This window comes from Antennarius striatus, chromosome 3, assembly GCF_040054535.1.
Source record: "Antennarius striatus isolate MH-2024 chromosome 3, ASM4005453v1, whole genome shotgun sequence".
Classification (NCBI taxonomy): Eukaryota; Metazoa; Chordata; class Actinopteri; order Lophiiformes; family Antennariidae; genus Antennarius; species Antennarius striatus.
This window is the reverse complement of record NC_090778.1, coordinates 24,509,925-24,528,483: the sequence shown is the minus strand read 5'-3', so window position 1 is coordinate 24,528,483 and position 18,559 is coordinate 24,509,925. Positions and strand designations below refer to the sequence as shown.

The 18,559-nt window shown below is 42.6% G+C and overlaps 1 protein-coding gene across 1 annotated transcript in view; it reads right to left on the bottom strand.

Annotated features, from left to right (window-relative positions):
* Positions 1 to 18,559, bottom strand: part of LOC137592789 (uncharacterized) — a 268,825-nt gene that overhangs the window by 157,528 nt on the left and 92,738 nt on the right. The window contains exons 6-7 of the mRNA XM_068311193.1: positions 11,008 to 11,132; positions 9,620 to 9,763 (exon numbers count right to left, since the gene is read on the bottom strand). Of these exons, the coding sequence (XP_068167294.1) occupies positions 9,620 to 9,763; positions 11,008 to 11,132 (269 nt within the window). The remainder of the gene's footprint in view (positions 1 to 9,619; positions 9,764 to 11,007; positions 11,133 to 18,559) is intronic.

Below are 18,559 nucleotides of genomic sequence, written 5' to 3'. Positions count from 1 at the left end.
TTAGCAAAAATATGTATATATTAAACGAAGAAGAATGTGCATGGTGGTGAACCTCATAATCAGTAATATCATAAGACGAACTATCTTCGCTTTACTTTTAAAACTTTGCTGAGCAAACTTTTTTCTGCCAAGCCCTGGACTGCTGAGGGGAAATTCATCATTGTCAGCCGGTGGATCAAAAATGGAGAGGGGGTGAAAAATGACAGATATAGCAAAAGTAAAGAAGGGGAAGGTGGGTGGAGATGATGTGGAGAGTGAGGATCCGGTGAGATTGGAGCCAGACAATGAGCAACGGTGGAGTGTGTTGCTGTGTGTGTGTGTGTGTGTGTGTGTGTGTGTGTGTGTGTGTGTGTGTGTGTGTGTGTGTGTGTGTGTGTGTGTGTGTGTGTGTGTGTATGTGTGTCAGACAGAGACAGAAACAGACAGAGGTCCTTGAAGTAGACCCCGGCAGCCGAGGACCAGCTGGACTTCGAGGGCCGCCTGCTGATTCTAACCTCCATCCCATAAAACCTTTCCTTTCCTCCTTGCCCCAACTCTCCTTCCCTCTATTCTGGGTCTTCTCCTTCTTCTCCATCTATCCTTTCAACCAAAGCCCCCTCAAATGTATTCATCTCCAGCCACTTTGTGAATTCTTCTAAATTGCCCATCGAAAGCTGGTTGTCCAAAACGCTGCGGGCTTAATAGGACAAACACAGAAGTCCGATTACTTTAGCGAACACCAGAGCTTTTCCCTTTTTTGTAAATATGATCAAAAATATTCATTTCAAATCAAATTCAAGATTGGGATTACTTTGATTCATGTCGTCAAACTTTTTCCTTAATCTTGAGGAACTAATGAGGTGTGGAGGTAGACAAGGAGAGGGATAGTCTTCCTGCTGTGAACTGATGATCATGACATCACTTCATGATCTTGGTTGATAATATTTATAGTCCACTGGTGTTACAGTCCAGATCACAGCAGCTTCAATAAACAGCATCGCTTGTTTTACCTTCTACGCTTTTGCTTGAAATCCCACGTTTTACAAAATCACATGTGTGAGTTTATTCTTTGTGTCCATGTCAGCCATGGATCAGCATTTAGCTTTTTCTTGCTCTTTATGGGCTGTTTATATAATCCTGCCTGAAGACAACCGGCATGTCAACCAGCCTCGCTTTCTTTAGCATCGAGCATGTCAAGGGGGGGGGGGGGGGGGCAGGGGAAGACAGACAGTGACACGGAGGCATACACCTCAATGACAATTTGTAGCCTCGACATCCAAACAACTGCACGGATCTATGAATAAAATGAATGCTAAAAGCCTCTATAGGGATCTATCCGTAGGGAAGATGTTTTTCCACTCATTGCCAAATATGAATTCAATACAAGACCCGTTGTGCACATTTATAGCACTGTGATTTGAAGAGATCGGGGGATTCATGGAGTTATATATACATTTCAATTATGTAATTTTACAATGGTATATCAAATGGACCTGTAGCAAGGTTTATCTGTTTTTATTATGGTGGTGAATGAAATATAAATGGTCCAAAGGAGGAGAGGAGAGGTGAAAAGTGTCACTTGAGTAAAATAAAGAACATTCTATTATGAAAAGGAGAAGAAATACAAAGAAAAAAAGAAGTGGAGAAAAGTGGGATCTTGAATCAAAGCCAGTCATTTCAAGGGTCTGAACTTGGACACTGTAAATATTCTGAAACAGGGAGGTGATTAAAAGGATTGGTTAAAAAAAAAATAGGAGGGGAGGTAAAGAAACAGACACAGAGGTGAGGTGTAATAAACTGATGGAGGAATGGACGCGAAAACAGTCGGGTGGAGTTAAAGCCTCCATATCCATCTGACCTGTTTCCAAATTATTTGCAAAAATAATGAAATCCTTGACAAAAAAAAAAAGAGAGCAGCTTTTACTCAAACACGCAAAAAGGAGGAACAATTCATGGATGAGATTTTTGACCACGATGTATTACACCACTTAAATCCGCTTTCAGTTCACTAAATATGAAATTTGACTTGGCAAAGGAGTTGGTTTGTCCTGGAGAGCAGCAGGGAGCTGTACCCGGACTTTGCCAAGTTTGCTACAGCTTCGCTAAAGAGCCTTCACCTCGGCTAGCTGGTGACCTTAGACTTAGTGGGTGGTGGAAAAAAAAGGAGGGGGGGGAGGCTTCGTGGAATGACCAAATAAAAAATAATAAAGAATAAACATAACCTCTCGTGGTTGAAGGTTAGCTTTTAATTTTTAAAACTCTCAATGTGAGCCCAAAGAAGTGAAATAACGATTTGAAAAGGAAAGCATGACTCAAGAGTCCAACAGTAGTTAATGCTGGCCTGGTCCGGTCCGGTCTGGACCAGGGATCTGATGTGAATAGCATAACGCTAGAAGATTTCTATTTTTCCTCATGAATGATGGAAAAAAACCACAAGAACAACCCTTTTGGTATATACGGTCATTTGAAACCAAAATAATGCAATGTTATTAAAGAAGTGGAAAAATCTAATAAAACCTCTCAGTGATTGGCTTAGAACAGAAAACCTATTATTTCAATTTTCCTAAACGATAAATTAGCAGCTATTAAGCGGACTTGTCGATCGAAATGACTTTTGTAAAGTCATGCGCTATATATTATACGCGAGCAATTAAAGCTGGAGACAGCTGATCCCACATTTGGCTTTGAGCTATGCAAACAATAAACCACAGCTTTACATATTTGAGAAATGTGCCAGTTATAATTGAAAACATAATATAGTTATTTTTCGGTGTGAACAGTGCAGCTTTCGGGGTCCTTTTCTTCTCTATAAGCACAAAAAAAAAAAAAATCAGCGAAACAATTTGATAAAAGACGATGTTATTCGTTATTACCTCTATTCTCTTTCAGTATTTGTCTAGCATTCGAGCCGCTAACCCCTAACCCTCTCTTCCACACCCACACTCATCTTAAACTCAGGAATGTGAAAGATGAGGAACACCATATCATCCTCCCCTCGGTCCGCTCTGGGAAAATAAAAGCCAAGCAAAAACACTGGGACGGAGAGATGTAAGGAGGACAGAAAAGATGAGAAACGATGCCAGAGTCTGAAGATTCATTTTGAGGTTGGATTTAGAGAAACGGCGTCTGGCAGCAGGCGTGGGGGGGGGGTCGAGCCCTGAAGGCCCGGACCTCAAGCAGCCATCTTGGCATTGAATCTTTCACAGCAAAGGAGGGGAATAGGGAGAAGGCGGGTGGTTGTGTCGGCGGTGGGAGGTGGGGGGGTGGGTACTTAATATGATACGTCAGTCTGCTGGGACCCAATATTTCCTCTTTCCCACTAATGAAACTTAAGCTTTCTTTCACAAAGTTTATCTTGATCAGAAATATATTTCTCAGTTGACGAGCAGTGTAAACATCCCCATAATCTAGAGCAGAATTATTACTTCCTGTGGTTATATTTACTATTAGGATGGGGGTGGGGGGGGGGTTGGCATTTGAGGTATCAGATGGCGTACAGTGTCCCCCCTCCCCGTCACTGCTACCCACAGGGGAGGAAAGTTTCTCTCCTTCCTTCACATTCTTGTGAATTTTTTCGGAATGTAAAAGATCAACCGCGGATTCAGTCGTTTTCAATTTACGAGGTAATCCAAACAATCACTGCGACATATTTTTCTCTCTCCCTCCACCCCCCCCCCACCACCACCACTACCACCACCTCTACAGGGCCTCTACAGGATAAGCAGACAAAGCCACGAAAGGCATACAGTGTTGATCCAGCCGATAAGCTAACCAATTGGGTTCCTTTATCAAGGAAAAAGCGTCGCTGGAGTCTGATCCCTGGGTGTGATGGAAAGCCTTATGACAACTCCATCCCATCCACATCTCTGTGGTTCTTGGCGTGGTGGCCTTGGAGAAACCCTAGAAGTGTTATTACAGATCTTTAGAGGCTTACGACAAGACATTAGTTAAAACAAATGCATAAATCTGTCTGAGAGGGTGAGTCTGAGAGACGTACGCCAGATAAAAATGTCAAGGAAGACACTTAAAATACCCCAAAATCTTCTAGGTAATGCAGAAAATGAGTTAGGCGGAATAAATGTAGCTTTAGAATGACAAAAGCAAGACAGAGACAGTAAATAAAATCCATCTGCGGCGGGGGTTGTCTCTCTTCGGAACGCAACGAAACCCAACACTCATATCAGATCTGAATTCTGTGCAGCAATAATAGCTGAATATTCATTTTGGTGCAGACGGAAGACAAACACCCCCCCCCCCCCCCCGTACTTAATGACATCTCCTGGGAGGAAGTTCATTACACGAGTTTGTTACGCAACAAAACTCTGTCACTTTGAGAGGTCAGCGGAGGTTCAGCGTGCTGAGGCTGACGCAGGACCCGACGGCGACGCTTCCTGCAATGAGGCGACAACTGGAAGGGGAGCGGCGTACAACCAGGTGGACATGAGAGGAATTCACAACAATTCATGTCAGACAGCAAAACAGCGTCGTGGAAACACAAGTAGAAGCGCTGGTAATTACACCGGCCCATTATTCATAGTCCATACTTCATGGTGTCGTACTGGTAAGAGCCTCCTGGACAAAGTTAGATGGGAGAAGCTGCAGCACCACCACCACACCCCCCCTACCCCAACACACACAGAGAATAAGTGGTTACAGAAAATAAAATAAATGGAATTAAGTTAGGATTGTTTCTAAATTCTTACATTGGTTCTAAACGTTATGACTACAGATGATCCAAATTTTAAAAACTTTTCTTTTTTTTTTCTCCAAAATTTAAATTGTAATTCTTTTGTAGTTGACTGTATTTCAAGTGGTTGTGGTTTCACTCTGTGTGCATACTCTTGCATGTGTGTGTGTATATGCTGGATTTTATGGCGAACGTGCGAAATGCCAAAAACAGACCGAATAATAATAATAATAATAAAAATAAATAAATAAATAAATAAAAAAACACGAGGAAGGGAAAAGAAATGAGCAAAAAAAAAAAAAAAATTTCCAATAAGGCTTGTCAAAGCATCTCACTGTAACAGGCATGTGTACTGTATGTATGTATTACTGATAGAAGGTGTGTGTGTGTGTGTTTCTGTGTGTGTTTGTGTCTGGGAAACCTGGAACCTGGAAGTTGCACACTGCTCTGTGCGCTGATTGATGGTTGCTGTCCATGCAGGCCTACATTTCTGACTGGATTGGAGTCACAGCACATGAGCAAACACAAGATGGAAGACGGTGGATCTCTACACTACAAAGATTAGCAAGACTCCCTGCGCTGCACACACACACACACACACACACACACATGCACCACACCCACAGATCCACTTCCCCACCTCCAGCGCTTGAAGATCTACCTGCCAGCTGCTGCCAGTCGCAGGGAAAGATGGGCTTTGTTGGTTTTGTGAAGCCCACCGACAAGACCCCCCTGGAGACTGCAGGTCTCCAGCAGCACAAGCCTCAGCCTTATCCACTCCACCGCACAGGCAATCTGTTTTCTATATTGCCAGCCTGTATCACTGTACTATGCACTATAGAACAGCAATTGAGCAGGAAATTAAGTTAGGGGATCGGTATTTGGCGGAGGAGAACAAGCTGGTGTGGTCTTCCCTCTCCACATACAAGGATCATTAAATATCACACGAGTTTCTTGATAAATTTCCTCGTCTCCTCTCTCTGCTGTTCCCATCAGCTCCCTCTCCCCACTTCGTTCTGTTTCTCTCCCTCTCTCTTTTTTCTTTCTTCCTCAATTTCCCTCTCATCATCTGCCCGGTTCACTCTCGCCTTGCTGTATTTGTGGAGTGTATGAAACAAAACGTCCTAATGGATGTTTGAACAGCTTGAGATGCGTCGGCCTGGGAACCACCTCCCTGTGACAGGGAGCTCTGGCAGGGAATTGAAACCACTACAAGGGGAATGCGTTGCATTCTTTTGCTTCCTGTTTATTTATGTTCCTCTCCGAGTCCTTCGTTGGAGTCTTCCTCCTGTCTCTGTCTGGTTCCTCTCATTGTTTCGCTGGATGTAGATAATATAAATGCACATGAACCTCTTTCTCCGTTTTTTTCTCCTTGTCCTTTGACTTTCACCTCCATTTCCTGCCCTTAACCCTTGTTGATAAGTAACCGTAACACTACAAAAAGTTAAGAAAAGAAAAAAGAGAGCGTGATGTAGGTCAGGGTATCAATGTTTCAAACTAATACTTGAGTTTCATTCGAGCTTTGGCGGACCTGGTGACACAAATGAGCACCGGTGTGAGCTTCTAGTCACACCAGATTTTTTGGCCCTAAAAATGGACTTTTTGTTTCTTTTATTAACTTCTTAATCATGAACCTCATTATGAAACTAATAATTAACTTATATTTTAAATTACTTTAAGGTTAATTTGGCTATTCAAACGCCCCAGATTTCAACTTATTAATGAAACGTACATTTGTAGAGGACGTTGATTACATCACCTCCTTTTCAAGTTTGAATGGACCTGAGTGGAAAGCAGCACACGGGCCACCGGATAATTTTAATGTTTAAATGCTATTACCCAAATATTTCTATTACAATTATTTAATATTACACAGACTGATAAAATGTTATAAAGGGAAATAAAAATATTTAATCCTCTTGTAAAGATGTAACTCATATGGGAACAGTTTATCCCCGATCATGGACTGCCAGGTCAAAGTCTGGCACCAGGATGATGTTGCTGCTGAAACACTGAAACACCTTCGCCAGGACAAAGAACACTTATTCTCACAATCGGAGGTCAATCAGTGGTGTTGACAGCTGAATTAACAAGAACCACAAGCACCGTTACATCTGCACAATGAATAAATATAGAAATATGCTACTCGGATGATTAAATATCTATAAATAAGGGAATGAAAAATATATTTTGTACAACCATTGACCACATGGAGCATTACACACACACACACACACACACACACACACACACACACACACACACACACACACACACACACACACACACACACACACACACACACACACACGACACTCAAGGCCTGTGAAGGTCAGGTTGGTGGGAGGCAGCCGTAGAGATAAGGTGCCAAACAGGTCTAAATCCCTCCTGAAGCTGTCTTGATGGACAGACAGGCCACCATTAACAATGTGGTGGCTTGTGAGAGCAGCAGCTGATGGAAAGATACCCTGGCATTTGCTGTGTTAAGAAGTGGCCCTTAAAGATTTCACACTTCCAATTTCTTTGAATTATCTGCCATCTCCAGCTTGTCACTCATACTGACAATCTCAGATTCATGCTCACTCAGGCGCCGGGGCTGGTTATTGACAAAGCAATTCACCGCCATGCAACAGAACCCTGATAGAACATTAGTCAAACGAGTCTGGACCAGACTCATACCTGGATGCACGCATGAGTCCGGTCTCCAGACTTCATTTGCACCTCTTTCTCTCTCTGTCATTTATTTATGTCTACTAAAACGTACTGAACAACACGTGTAGAGGCGTCTTAGAGGCCTCCCCAATGACGTGATGGCTAAACTTTCGTAATCTCCATCACGTGTCAACATTTCACAGCACGGTGACACGGATTCACCAATGTCAGGCGATGACAGGCGATGGTGTTACGACAGCGAACAGACTACTTATCAGATCTTTTAATGGTTTTGATTTCGCTTGCCACTCCACAGACAGGACCGCGATAGAAACATCACAACATCCGCATTACCCTCAGCATTCAGTACACAGTGTGCAGCATGTGCTTTCTATGAATTATTAACAGCAGACAGATTACACTGCAAGGCTGGAAGTCTAGAGGCGCGCTGCAGTTACCGCTGAGCTAAACGGTAAAATCACAAGTGTGTTTTTGTTCTTTTTTTTTTCTTGTTGTTGGGGGTTTTTTTGTGGGTTTTTTTTAAAAGAGCGTCAGATTAGAGAGGACAGATAGGTGTGAGGGTAAGAAAGAGGAAACAGCAAGTGGTGTTTGCACGTGTGTGTGTGTGTGTGTGTGTATATGGCCTTGCACATGCAGGTGTGTGTGTGTGCATAAGCTGCAAAGGAGGATGGGGGTGAAGGGCATGGTGTCAGGGCTTGTCTGACATGTGGCCTGGTGGGTTGGCTGGTTGGTTGGTTTTGCTGTGGAGATGGTTGTTTGGGTGAAGCCCAGCTAAAAGCCTGGCATCTCTTTCTCTCTCTCTCTCTATCCTCTCTCTCTCTCTCTGGAGTGACGGGCTGAGACATTAAGACAGGCGTTTTAATTAACTGTGCCACTCTTCCACCTGCTGCCCTCAATATGCTCCGGCCCAGGCAAGCTGTCTCTCATCGCGCCGACTCTCTTTGCTCTCTTCCAGCTCCATCTTTCTCACCCCGACTCTATCGTTTTACACTCTTTCACTTTCGCTCCTTTTCTTTCCAATTTTCAAAATCTCACCCTCAATCACTGCGACTTGCTCTCCTTAACCTTTCATTTCTACCCCCCCCCATCCCCCCAATCCCCCTCCATGCATCCCTCCCGCGGTTTGACCGTAATAAATGAAGACACATACCAATAGATAAGGCAATTCCATGAGGCTCAAATGACAGAATTAGCCAATTTCTTTTTCTTTTTTTCTTTAACTTTGAGGGAATTAATATCTACATGTGTCCCATTCTACTGACCGTCTAAGTACTGCCTGCCCCATCCCACACATATGGAAAGCACACACACACACACATATACACACACACGCTCCTCAAATCTATCTGGTAATTCAGTTCTGCCTGACACTCATCAGGCTATTCATTATGGCCTGATTGAAGATGGGTATTTCTTTTCCCTCGTGACGGAATGGTGCTGGGGATCAAACTGGGGACATTACCGGATTTAGACGAGCTAATGCGGCCCACGTCGGCTCTGCATGTCTGCCTGTACAGTTGGACACGTCTGCGCGAAGGCATCCTCGTAAATGTTTGTATTAATATGTATAAACGTATGCCTGGTCGTTTAAGAATTCCATTTAGTGCGGCGACTCCAATAGTTAAATCATTTAGATCATAAATTGAGAATTAATTCAAACAGAACGGAGCAACAAATGATCCACTTTTAGCACTCTACTTAAATTGTATTACACTTTTAATGGGGTTAATAATAGACAGCATTAGCAACACAGGAAAACGACTCTACAAAGTGTTGTATTAAAAGGATTAATGTCCTCCCTTCAGGATTAAAGCCAGGTCTTGGAGATACAGTTAAAACTAACAAATGGCCCGGCTCTGGCTCCATGATGGGGCCTCACTCTGAGACGCACTAAAGTAAGGAGACAGCGACGGGGGCCGATATATCAGCCGGGCAGAGGGGGAGCATTCATCTGCTCGGTGAGAAGAAGTGACTTTGAAGTTCTCCGCAGCGAGGTGAAAGAGCAGCTTCGGCCTCAACCCCTGTGTTTACGTAGCCGTGCTAGGGCCTGGGAGAACCCCTAATGAATGATGTGAGTGGACGGACATCATGGCTAAAAGCACACACTCACACATCTGTGTGAGAGCCAACACACACACACACACACACACACACACACAGAGGATTTATGCAAACTACGCCGAGGTCGTGGACGTGTCGGCGTGCTGTACAGAACAATGCATAACCGTCTGCTGGCCACAGTCAAACGTGTCGATGAGGTGTCACCAATCAAAGGCTGACCTGTTAGCAGCAGGCTGTGCCAACATCCTCCAGCGATGTCTCTCACCGGCCGGCTTGGCAGCATCACTTCCTCCGGGAACAGGATGTTCCCCTTTATGTTCCCACACGCCCGCCCACAGCCCCACTGAAACAACCTGCCATCACCTGTAAGCACCAGGGAGCAAAAGAATGAAGTTTATCTATCAGATCACATCAAACAGGATGATCAAAATATAAATGACCTCATAAAAAAAATTATAAAAAATTAAATTTCAGACTGGGGCAATTTATATTTACTAAACAATTGTGGTTTTTCTTTTAAATTCCAATGTCAGAATTTTTTAAGAATTACCATTGCATCTTCAGATAGTGTACTTTGCTTATTATGCTCTTATATGATGATGATCAATTATGGTAATTATTTCTAGACTAACATATCATCCCACCACAGTCGTTGTCGTGACAGGCCTTTATCATACCCGACCCTATCATCACGTGAAACATATATGATAATAACAACCGTTAGAGGATTTTTTTTTGGGGGGGGGGGTGCGCCGTGTGGTTTCCCCATTAATTTGCAAAGTATAACATGATCTCTAACCCCCCTCCAACTCATCTTACATCTCTATGCAGAATGCTTCTAGGAGCATGTTGTCCTTGTTGTGCTCCTGCATGGGAGGCCTCTGGTGATAAATTATGGATGCAACGCAAAAGCTGTAAAATTTGTTGTATCTTCCATTATCTTCATGTTAAAGGCCACAAAAGCTCTTCAGTGAAGTCAGCCATTAAGAAATGACAGGTATTGCTATCAGGCTTCTTTATAGCCTATTACCTGCAATGACAGCAGCTGCTGCTGCACCACTGTACGGCCTATCACATTATTTGCAGCTAAAGTCAGCTACTGTGTCATTTCGCCTCATTTTCTTGACAGTGCTATCATAAATCCATTGGGCTGCAGGGGAAACTGTCGACTACCTCGATTATCTTCATAGCCTGAATGAATTCTGAAATGTATGTAACAGGCAATGACTGTTATGGATCAGGAGCCAGGGCCATATTCTCTCTCTCTCTCTCTCAATCTCTCTTTCTCTCTCTCCCTCTGCTTGTCGTTCGTTCAAGTGATGTGCCGATTGAGGGCTCGAGGGCTCTGATATTCACATAAAATCGAGCAAAATAGGTGAATTCTGATGCACGTGGTGACAGCTGGCGACCGGTGACGTCAGCTCCATTCCTCAAAGATATCATCCAGGTATTTTGCGCTGGTGGATTTGACTGAAAACTGAATGTAGCATAAAAGGTGAAGGTCACTGACAAAGATTGGCTTTGGAATGTTTCAACACGTTTCAGAAAAGAAGGTAACCTGGAGGGTGTTTATTCTTTAAAACAACGCAAATCCACACTACATTTACCTGTCAGTGCAAGATTGTGGTTTGCTCCACAAGTGACCTTTGACACTCGGGCCACACCCTTCACAAAGCGAGGGATGACTGCATTTTCATTAGAACCGCTGCCAACTTGTCCGTAATCATTCTGCCTGCAGGGGAAAGAGTATAAACGCATAATTAAAAAAAAAACAGAATTAATTACCTGCAGGCATCAACTTCATAATGCTTTATCTCATTTTCAAATAATGCAAAGCCATTTAATGGCGTTAAAAAAAAAAATTTGTGTATCTTTACATTTCTATAGGGCGAATAAATAATAACGTCAGCTAGCGCGGCGAGCCGCTTCCACTGGGGACTGTGGAACATATGCATTTTCCTTCCATTTTTATGAAAACTCTTTGTGACAATAACGAGACACAGCACTATCAGAAGTGAAACACCTCACTAACTAATTAGACTCTCAGGCTGCAGTCTGACAAAATAAAAAGAGAAAAGTGCTTGAAGGGGAGGCTTGCTCTCCCCGCAATTTGCATCTGCCACTTTTTGCTGCATCTGTTCCAAGTGCCATTCAACATTCTCTTCCTCCTTTTGTTTGGAAGTGTTGAGGCCCAACTATTTAAGCTCACCTCCTACCTACCCAGAGCTTTGTTCGTGCTCCTCTGCAGCCCGGTAATGAGCCAACCGCCACAAAACTGCAAGGAAATTAATGACTCATTACGGACGGGGGCCTAGACCACTCCACAGCCTCTCCTCCTCCTCCTCCCCCTGCCCGCTCCACCCCATATGCCCGCATATAATCCTCTCTCTCTCCCCTTTCTTGCTCTCATCCCTTCAGCCATACAGAAAGACCCCAACACCTCCCTATCAATTAGAGCCTATTACAGGGCTCCCATGCCAGCATGGCAAAGAAAGAAGGCCTTCGCCGCTCAAGAGTGTGTGCAGGAGAGATTGGGAGAGTTGAATGAGGAGCCTTAAGGTGCTCCTTTCACACCCTTGCCCTTATCCATTATGCCACTCCGTGGAGTCCCCCCTAGGAGGAACGCGCAGCCTCCAAAAAAGACTCTGGGATGAAAATAAGTCAAGAAAGGGATTCTTGGTCACACCTTTTCCTTTCACTCCAGCGTCATATTATATCATAACTAGTCCTTAAGCAACATGGTCACCGTGCTCTTCCTTTAAATGGAGTGTTAAAGGGATGATGGCGCCCATCTGAATATCGTGTATTAATCATGCTGTATGTGTCTGTTTTCAAGAAGGGGCCCATTAATAATGACATAAAGCCAAAGATGGACGAGCACCTACATGTGAAAATCCATGCAATGCCTTTGCATTCACAGAGACTGTTGCTCTTTGTTCAGAATGGCAGCAAAAAAATATAAAAAATACTGTTTTACAAAGCCAGCATTCTAGAATATCTTTTCTTTTTTTTCTTTCTTGATAGGCTATGAATCGACCTTTCATTCAAGCGCGCCATGCTCATTGGCTTTTGAAGCTACGCCGCATTTCAAGACAATCCCTCAGAGAGTGAATGGGTGAGATCACATGGGTTTGAGGTGGTTTAGAATGGCAAATCCTTTGCTGAAAGTGTCATTTCCAGTCGAAGACATCAATTTGGTGCGCCGAAACGGGGCCTCGGGAGAGCCCCGATAGCCGGGGAGATTCGTGACAGGAGCAAAAGGGCCTGGGGATCAGCTCCTGCTCACCTGGATGAGACGGAAATTTCACAGAGTACTTCAAATACATAGGGCAAGGTGAGAAACAAGGAGGAGGGGGGAGAAGCATGACAGACTCTTAGATAAAAGTGCAGAAAGTCTAAAAAGGGAACCGTGTTCATATCGCTGAATACAATGAGCCTCATGCAATTAATTAAAGCAAAGATTCGTGTGTTCTATAGATTTTACGTAAAAGAAGCATCGATTATTGATTGCGATACAAACTTTTGATTAAGTCTGAGCCCTCATGCATTCATTACTGCAACAAATCCAGAGTTAACTAGCCGGACACAATAGTATACCGTCGAACAGGAGTTCATCAATGACCCCCCCCCCCCCCATCTGCGAAGGACTGTCAAAGCTCATAATTATGGTTAATAGGGCGGCATTAAACACTGACATGCACAAATTAAAAGTATAAATGATTACGGCACTATTTCTGGACAAATATTTGGGAAAACTGTAAAACAGTGCATGTAGGCAGTGGTATTAACTCTAATATAAAGCCTCAATTAGTTTAAGTGAGAGCTAAAATGGCTGATAATTATTGGGCCCACTCATTAGACTTGTTTTGACACTAAAACCACTTAAATCACAGTGCAGAAATACACGCACATACACATAAGCAGAGATGCAAACACACACATGCAGATGTTAAAGAGTTTATTCCCACCATAATGAGGTGGATACCGCACAGGTTGGGTTTTACTTGTTTAGCTTTTTCATCTAAACACTTCAAACTGAATTTAATAGGGTCTCGCCGTTTGTGTGAGCAATTTATAAATCTGCCTATGGAGGATAAATTCCATGAAGTAATGGCGCTTACAAAAACAACTGTATAATTTGTTATCGATGTGTTTTAAGGTTGTTGTTTTTTTTCCTCTTCCAAGGACAAAAATACTCCCAATGTAGCACAAAAAAAAGCTGGTGATGGTTTACGTTGTCTGTTGGTGGTAAATGTGTTCAGATATTGTTGTTAGTGACATTTTGAAGACATTCTACTTTATGTTTTGAAATGAAATAATGTTAAAAAAAACTTAAATAGATATTGCGCTGCGTCATGTCACGTTCATTTAAATGTAGATGATATAGAAAGCTATGCACTTAATAAATATCTTAGCTGATGTTATGACAGTGAAGAGCATTAATCTTGGTTTTATTTAATGTGGAAAAAATGTATAATTTCAGTGTGGCGTATTTTTGTGTGGCGTATTTACATGCATTTGCAGCAGAATGTCTAAATGAACTATCGAACCTTTTAAAAGAAATAAAGGTTATTTTGGTAACCGAAATGAAATTCGGTGGAAACACATTGATTTCTCTCAGGTGTAGAAGGAGGAAGAGGTGGCAAAGGGGGGGGGGGGGGCTGCATGTGTTCGTAAACAGGAAGTGACAGCTTTAGGAGACACAACCCACATAAAGCGAACAGGATAGCGCCATCGACTCGATCGATTCTTTTTTTTTTTTTTGAGAATAATATCTACGAAACGGTGCAGAGCACAAATGCAAAATGATTGTCAGCTGCACCCCGCAATACATCTTAGCTAATAATGATACACCCTCTGAAGGAATAAAGTCCTTGGGGCAGCACATGAAAGTTTAAGATTCAATGCGGTAAAATACAATGTGCCGTAAAATATTAATGCTTGCGGTAAAATTATGCTGGTGGTAATATTTTAGATTGGTGCTGTCCGTAAAAGAGGCATATCTGTATTTATTTACAAGCAGAGATGGTGGAAGTGGGGGCTTTGTTTGAAGCCCCGTTTATGAATATCGACTCAGGCTCCAAGGTAAGTGGCCATAAATCTGTGGAGAGGATCTTTGTAAAGTTCCCTTGGAGGACATAACTTCAGGTCTAACCGACTCCTTCCTTCACTTGACTTTTAAACATTTAGACTCGGGCCAGTCAGCTGCATTTAGAGCAGCTTCTAAATTATGAATGGTCCCATTTTCAGAGTCCAAGTGTTAACCAATTAAAGTTGATAAATTGTGCAATAGATTTCTTTTGGATAGAAACAGAGGTGTTTTTGGCCCTTGATCTTGAGTGTTTATGAGTTTGGGGAATACACAAATGGAACTCAGCAGAACCTGCTACGTTCCAGATGTTAACTCGTGGAAGATTTTTGCATCGAGAGTCACGCCAAACAACCCCGCGAGAAGTTTCAGCTGCATTAGCATTCTCAGTATCTACGTAGAACATGCTAGTGTCTTCAAGGTGAAGGACAGTATGAACTACTCAAAGCTGAGAGTGTGACCTGTGCTAATGAGAGTAGCATTGCTCCTTGTATGATCAAAACGATCGTGTGTCAGATAGCTCACATCACCTCAGGCTATCGAAACCAGCTGGAAAGGGGGTTCCACAGGTCCACAGTGGGTGAAACCTTCACGGATGATTCATTCACCCTTTTTCTTTTTTTTTTTTTTACCTCCTGCATCATATCTTAGACATGTTTATTTATTTTGATTCAAGGTCCCACGGATGGGATCACAGGGTGATAGCATTGGTAGTGGAGCCGAGCCAGAGTACAACCCCTACAAACGATCGTTTGATGATGGACGTGGAGGTCTGTATCCTCTGGCTATGATGATCACATAGGAGCCAAGATTAAGAGAACTGATTTCTTTTCCTGGTTGAGTTCAAAGGGCTCAATCAAAGTGTTACACTCCTGAACTATTGCCCCACCCACACCCACACACACACACTTAAAATGCAAAATTAAGTGACAAGTGGTGATAAGGTTGAGCCCTGTGAAAATAATGCTTTTGCTTTTCTTTCTTTTTTTTTTCCTGCTCGCTGATGAAAGCGGCAACAAGTTGTGTCGCCACTCGCTAATAAATGGCTGGAAAGCCGCATTGATCCCACCGTCTAATACCAAGAAAATAGCTTCCCCCTGAGCTAAATTGGACAAAATTGACAACCTTCCGCTCACATTAAAGCCCCATCCTTCTATTTCACTCCTCTGTTTATTCCTTGCAGGGTTTTTTTTTGTTTTTGTTTTGTTTCACCTACTTCCGTCTTCACCTCGCCTCCTCATCCAAACCCCCAACGCCGCGGTTGACACATCAGTTCACGACACGATCACGAGGAAGGAGGTGCTAAGCAAGGACTTCAGGAAATGTCAAAGCACACTTAAAGGGCTTCATTGAGACACAAGGAGGTCGGATGTGCGGGTTTAAGTGTTAAAGCAATGCTGCAAAAAATAGAGGAAAAAAAACTGTTTTCCTAAATATTTGCTAAAGTTGCTGTTTAAGTTGTTATTTTTTGCATTTAAAATGCAATGCACAAGCATCTCTAGTCAACAAAGACTTGATCTTCTAAGATTCAAACCCCTTTTTTGTGTGTTTGCAGTTACGGTGGATGCACCGCACTTCTGAGATGTAATGTAATTAGACTATGCACGGTGCTTAATCAGTTTTGATTACCTGTTGCACGTCAAAAATACGCAACCATCCTGCCTTTCGCAGACATGAAGGTTTAGTTTCAGTGATTAAAAGTGATGAAGAAATAAGAGGCGAAAGCCTCTAAACAAAATTCATGATTAAAACAAAACAAAACGTGAGTATAATCGCGTCTCGTACCCAAACAGAGGGACTGTGCAAAATATTTCATCATGACAACCAACAGGAAGAATTTGTCTACTCTCGTTCAACACACACACACACACACACACACACACGCACACACACCCATCTCTGATTTTCATACCCGCACCTTGAGAATTGAACCCGCTAATAAGATAATGTAGTGGCTCGCTAGATACGTGCACCAAAAGAAATTCGAGTCTGTGATAACATTTGCCAAAATTTCAAGCATGAAAACGCCTCCAAAAAAAAAAAAAAAGTGGTCCATGTCTCCAAAGTTAGTGCAATCAGTCCATGTGTGTTTATTTCCCCTCCTCTCACTTCCTGTTTTGTGACTGAAATCGTGCAGAGCCCACATCACTTTAAGCCCGTATTTGCAGTTACGATCTGGCTGTTGTTTTCCAAGGAGCAGAGCTGTGCTTTGCCTGTTTTTTGTTTTTTTTTTGTTTTGTTTTTTTTAAAATTCATTTAGCTGTAAGGCAGAGTGTGATAAGACAGAACGAAGACTTCCCTCATAACGAAGCACATGCCAAGTCTGACATAATCCAATCTGGTCCATTTTCATCAGCTTTTGTCTTGTGTTTTTTGCTTCTCTTTTGGACTTTCCTTTGGTTCCAACGATGGCTCAAAAACCTGAAATGACACAATTCGGTCGCACTTGTATGGCGGTTGGGGCTGCAATCCAAACAGCTTTTCTGCAGAGAAATCCTTGAAGACCCACACACATTTAAATCTGGCCCTCGGGGCAACAGGCTCTAAACCACTGAGATAAAAACCCATCCAGGCCAAAAGCAGAAATATATATTTTAAGGGAGGGCTTACCATGGCAACAAAAAGGCATGTCAAACTTGTGGAAAAGGAGGCATTCTGACTGGGGAGTAAACACAGACCAGCGTGCCCGTAGGAAAGCCTGGGAAAAGCTCTTCGCATATTAAAGGGCCCATCCTCACACATGTATGCAGCAGAAAGAGAGACAATGGCGGTAATAACAGACGAGGCGCCAGGGTGCGGAAAAGACAGTTAAACGGTCATTTGTGCGAAGAAACAGAAAGATGTGGCGCCGGAGGCGAGGGTCTAGCGGAAAGACGTAAAAGTCCTCCTGACAGTGTTCTTGACTCTCGACAGGAAGCACTTCCTCTGGTCCACTGATCCGCAGTGAGTCAAATCATTAACCATTTCCACATGAATTTAATTTGTAAACTCAACACCTGGTTCAGCAGAGAGACTCCAGATGTTTCCACGTAACTGCAGCGAAGACACAACAAAATGTTTTGGCTGACAATTAGCAAAATGTTCTGCTAATAGGAACTTTAGGGGGAGATTAACCTCCGGCACGCATGATGGAATAACGTCGCGGAGCACATGGTATGTTTTATCAAAATGTATGAATTGATTCTACATAAAAAAAACGCCCCTCCACGCCAATCTTCATGGTGAGCCGTCAATATAAAGCGTGGACAATTTCAACCCTCAACATCGTCTGACAACACCAGAACAAATCCGACAAAGACGGAAGAAAGAGCGGAATTCTCCCAAAAAAAAAAAAAAATCTTACTATACATATATATTTATTCTTTTTCTTTTCAAACTCGTGCCACGACTCTTTACGTTTCCAGCATAAACACAATCACCGCTGTGAGAGAATAATGAAAAGCAGCTACTTTTATTATAGGAGAAAATAACAAGCTCTCATGAAGAGATTGATTGTTTTCAAATCGTAGATCTTTGTAAGAGGAGTGTAAAGTAGAGCTAAGTCTCCATTATAGGACGCTGCTGCTACATTGCTTTTGATTTTCTGTCAACATCCCTCTTACAAACCAGGCACAGTGTTTACTAAATGCAACAGGGCCAAGAAACGGATTGGATATATTGTTCGTCTTCTGCAATCCAAAGTGTGTCAGCCGGTTGGAGGTATTGCAGGTTTTTTTTTTCTTTGCTGTGTCTCCTTCTGCCAATGTTTATAGATACTGTAGAACTTATGAATAGTTGACTGCACAATATGGGTGTAGTTACTGTAACAAAACTGAACATAAATTAACCGTGGAGCATGAAAGCGAGCAACTCACTCCTGCAAAGCTGTTTCCCTCAGATGTGAGGATTATGTAGTTAAAAAAAAAAAAAAAGATTACAAACCAAGTGGAAAGTGTTCCATAAATATGAATTGCTTGTTTCTGGTTTTCTATTAGCAAGTCTGATGTTTTACCGCTACACTGGTGAGGATTTTTGTTTTTTAAATTTGCCTTTCATAGGTATTGAATTTTAATGACGATATGCTGGGTGCA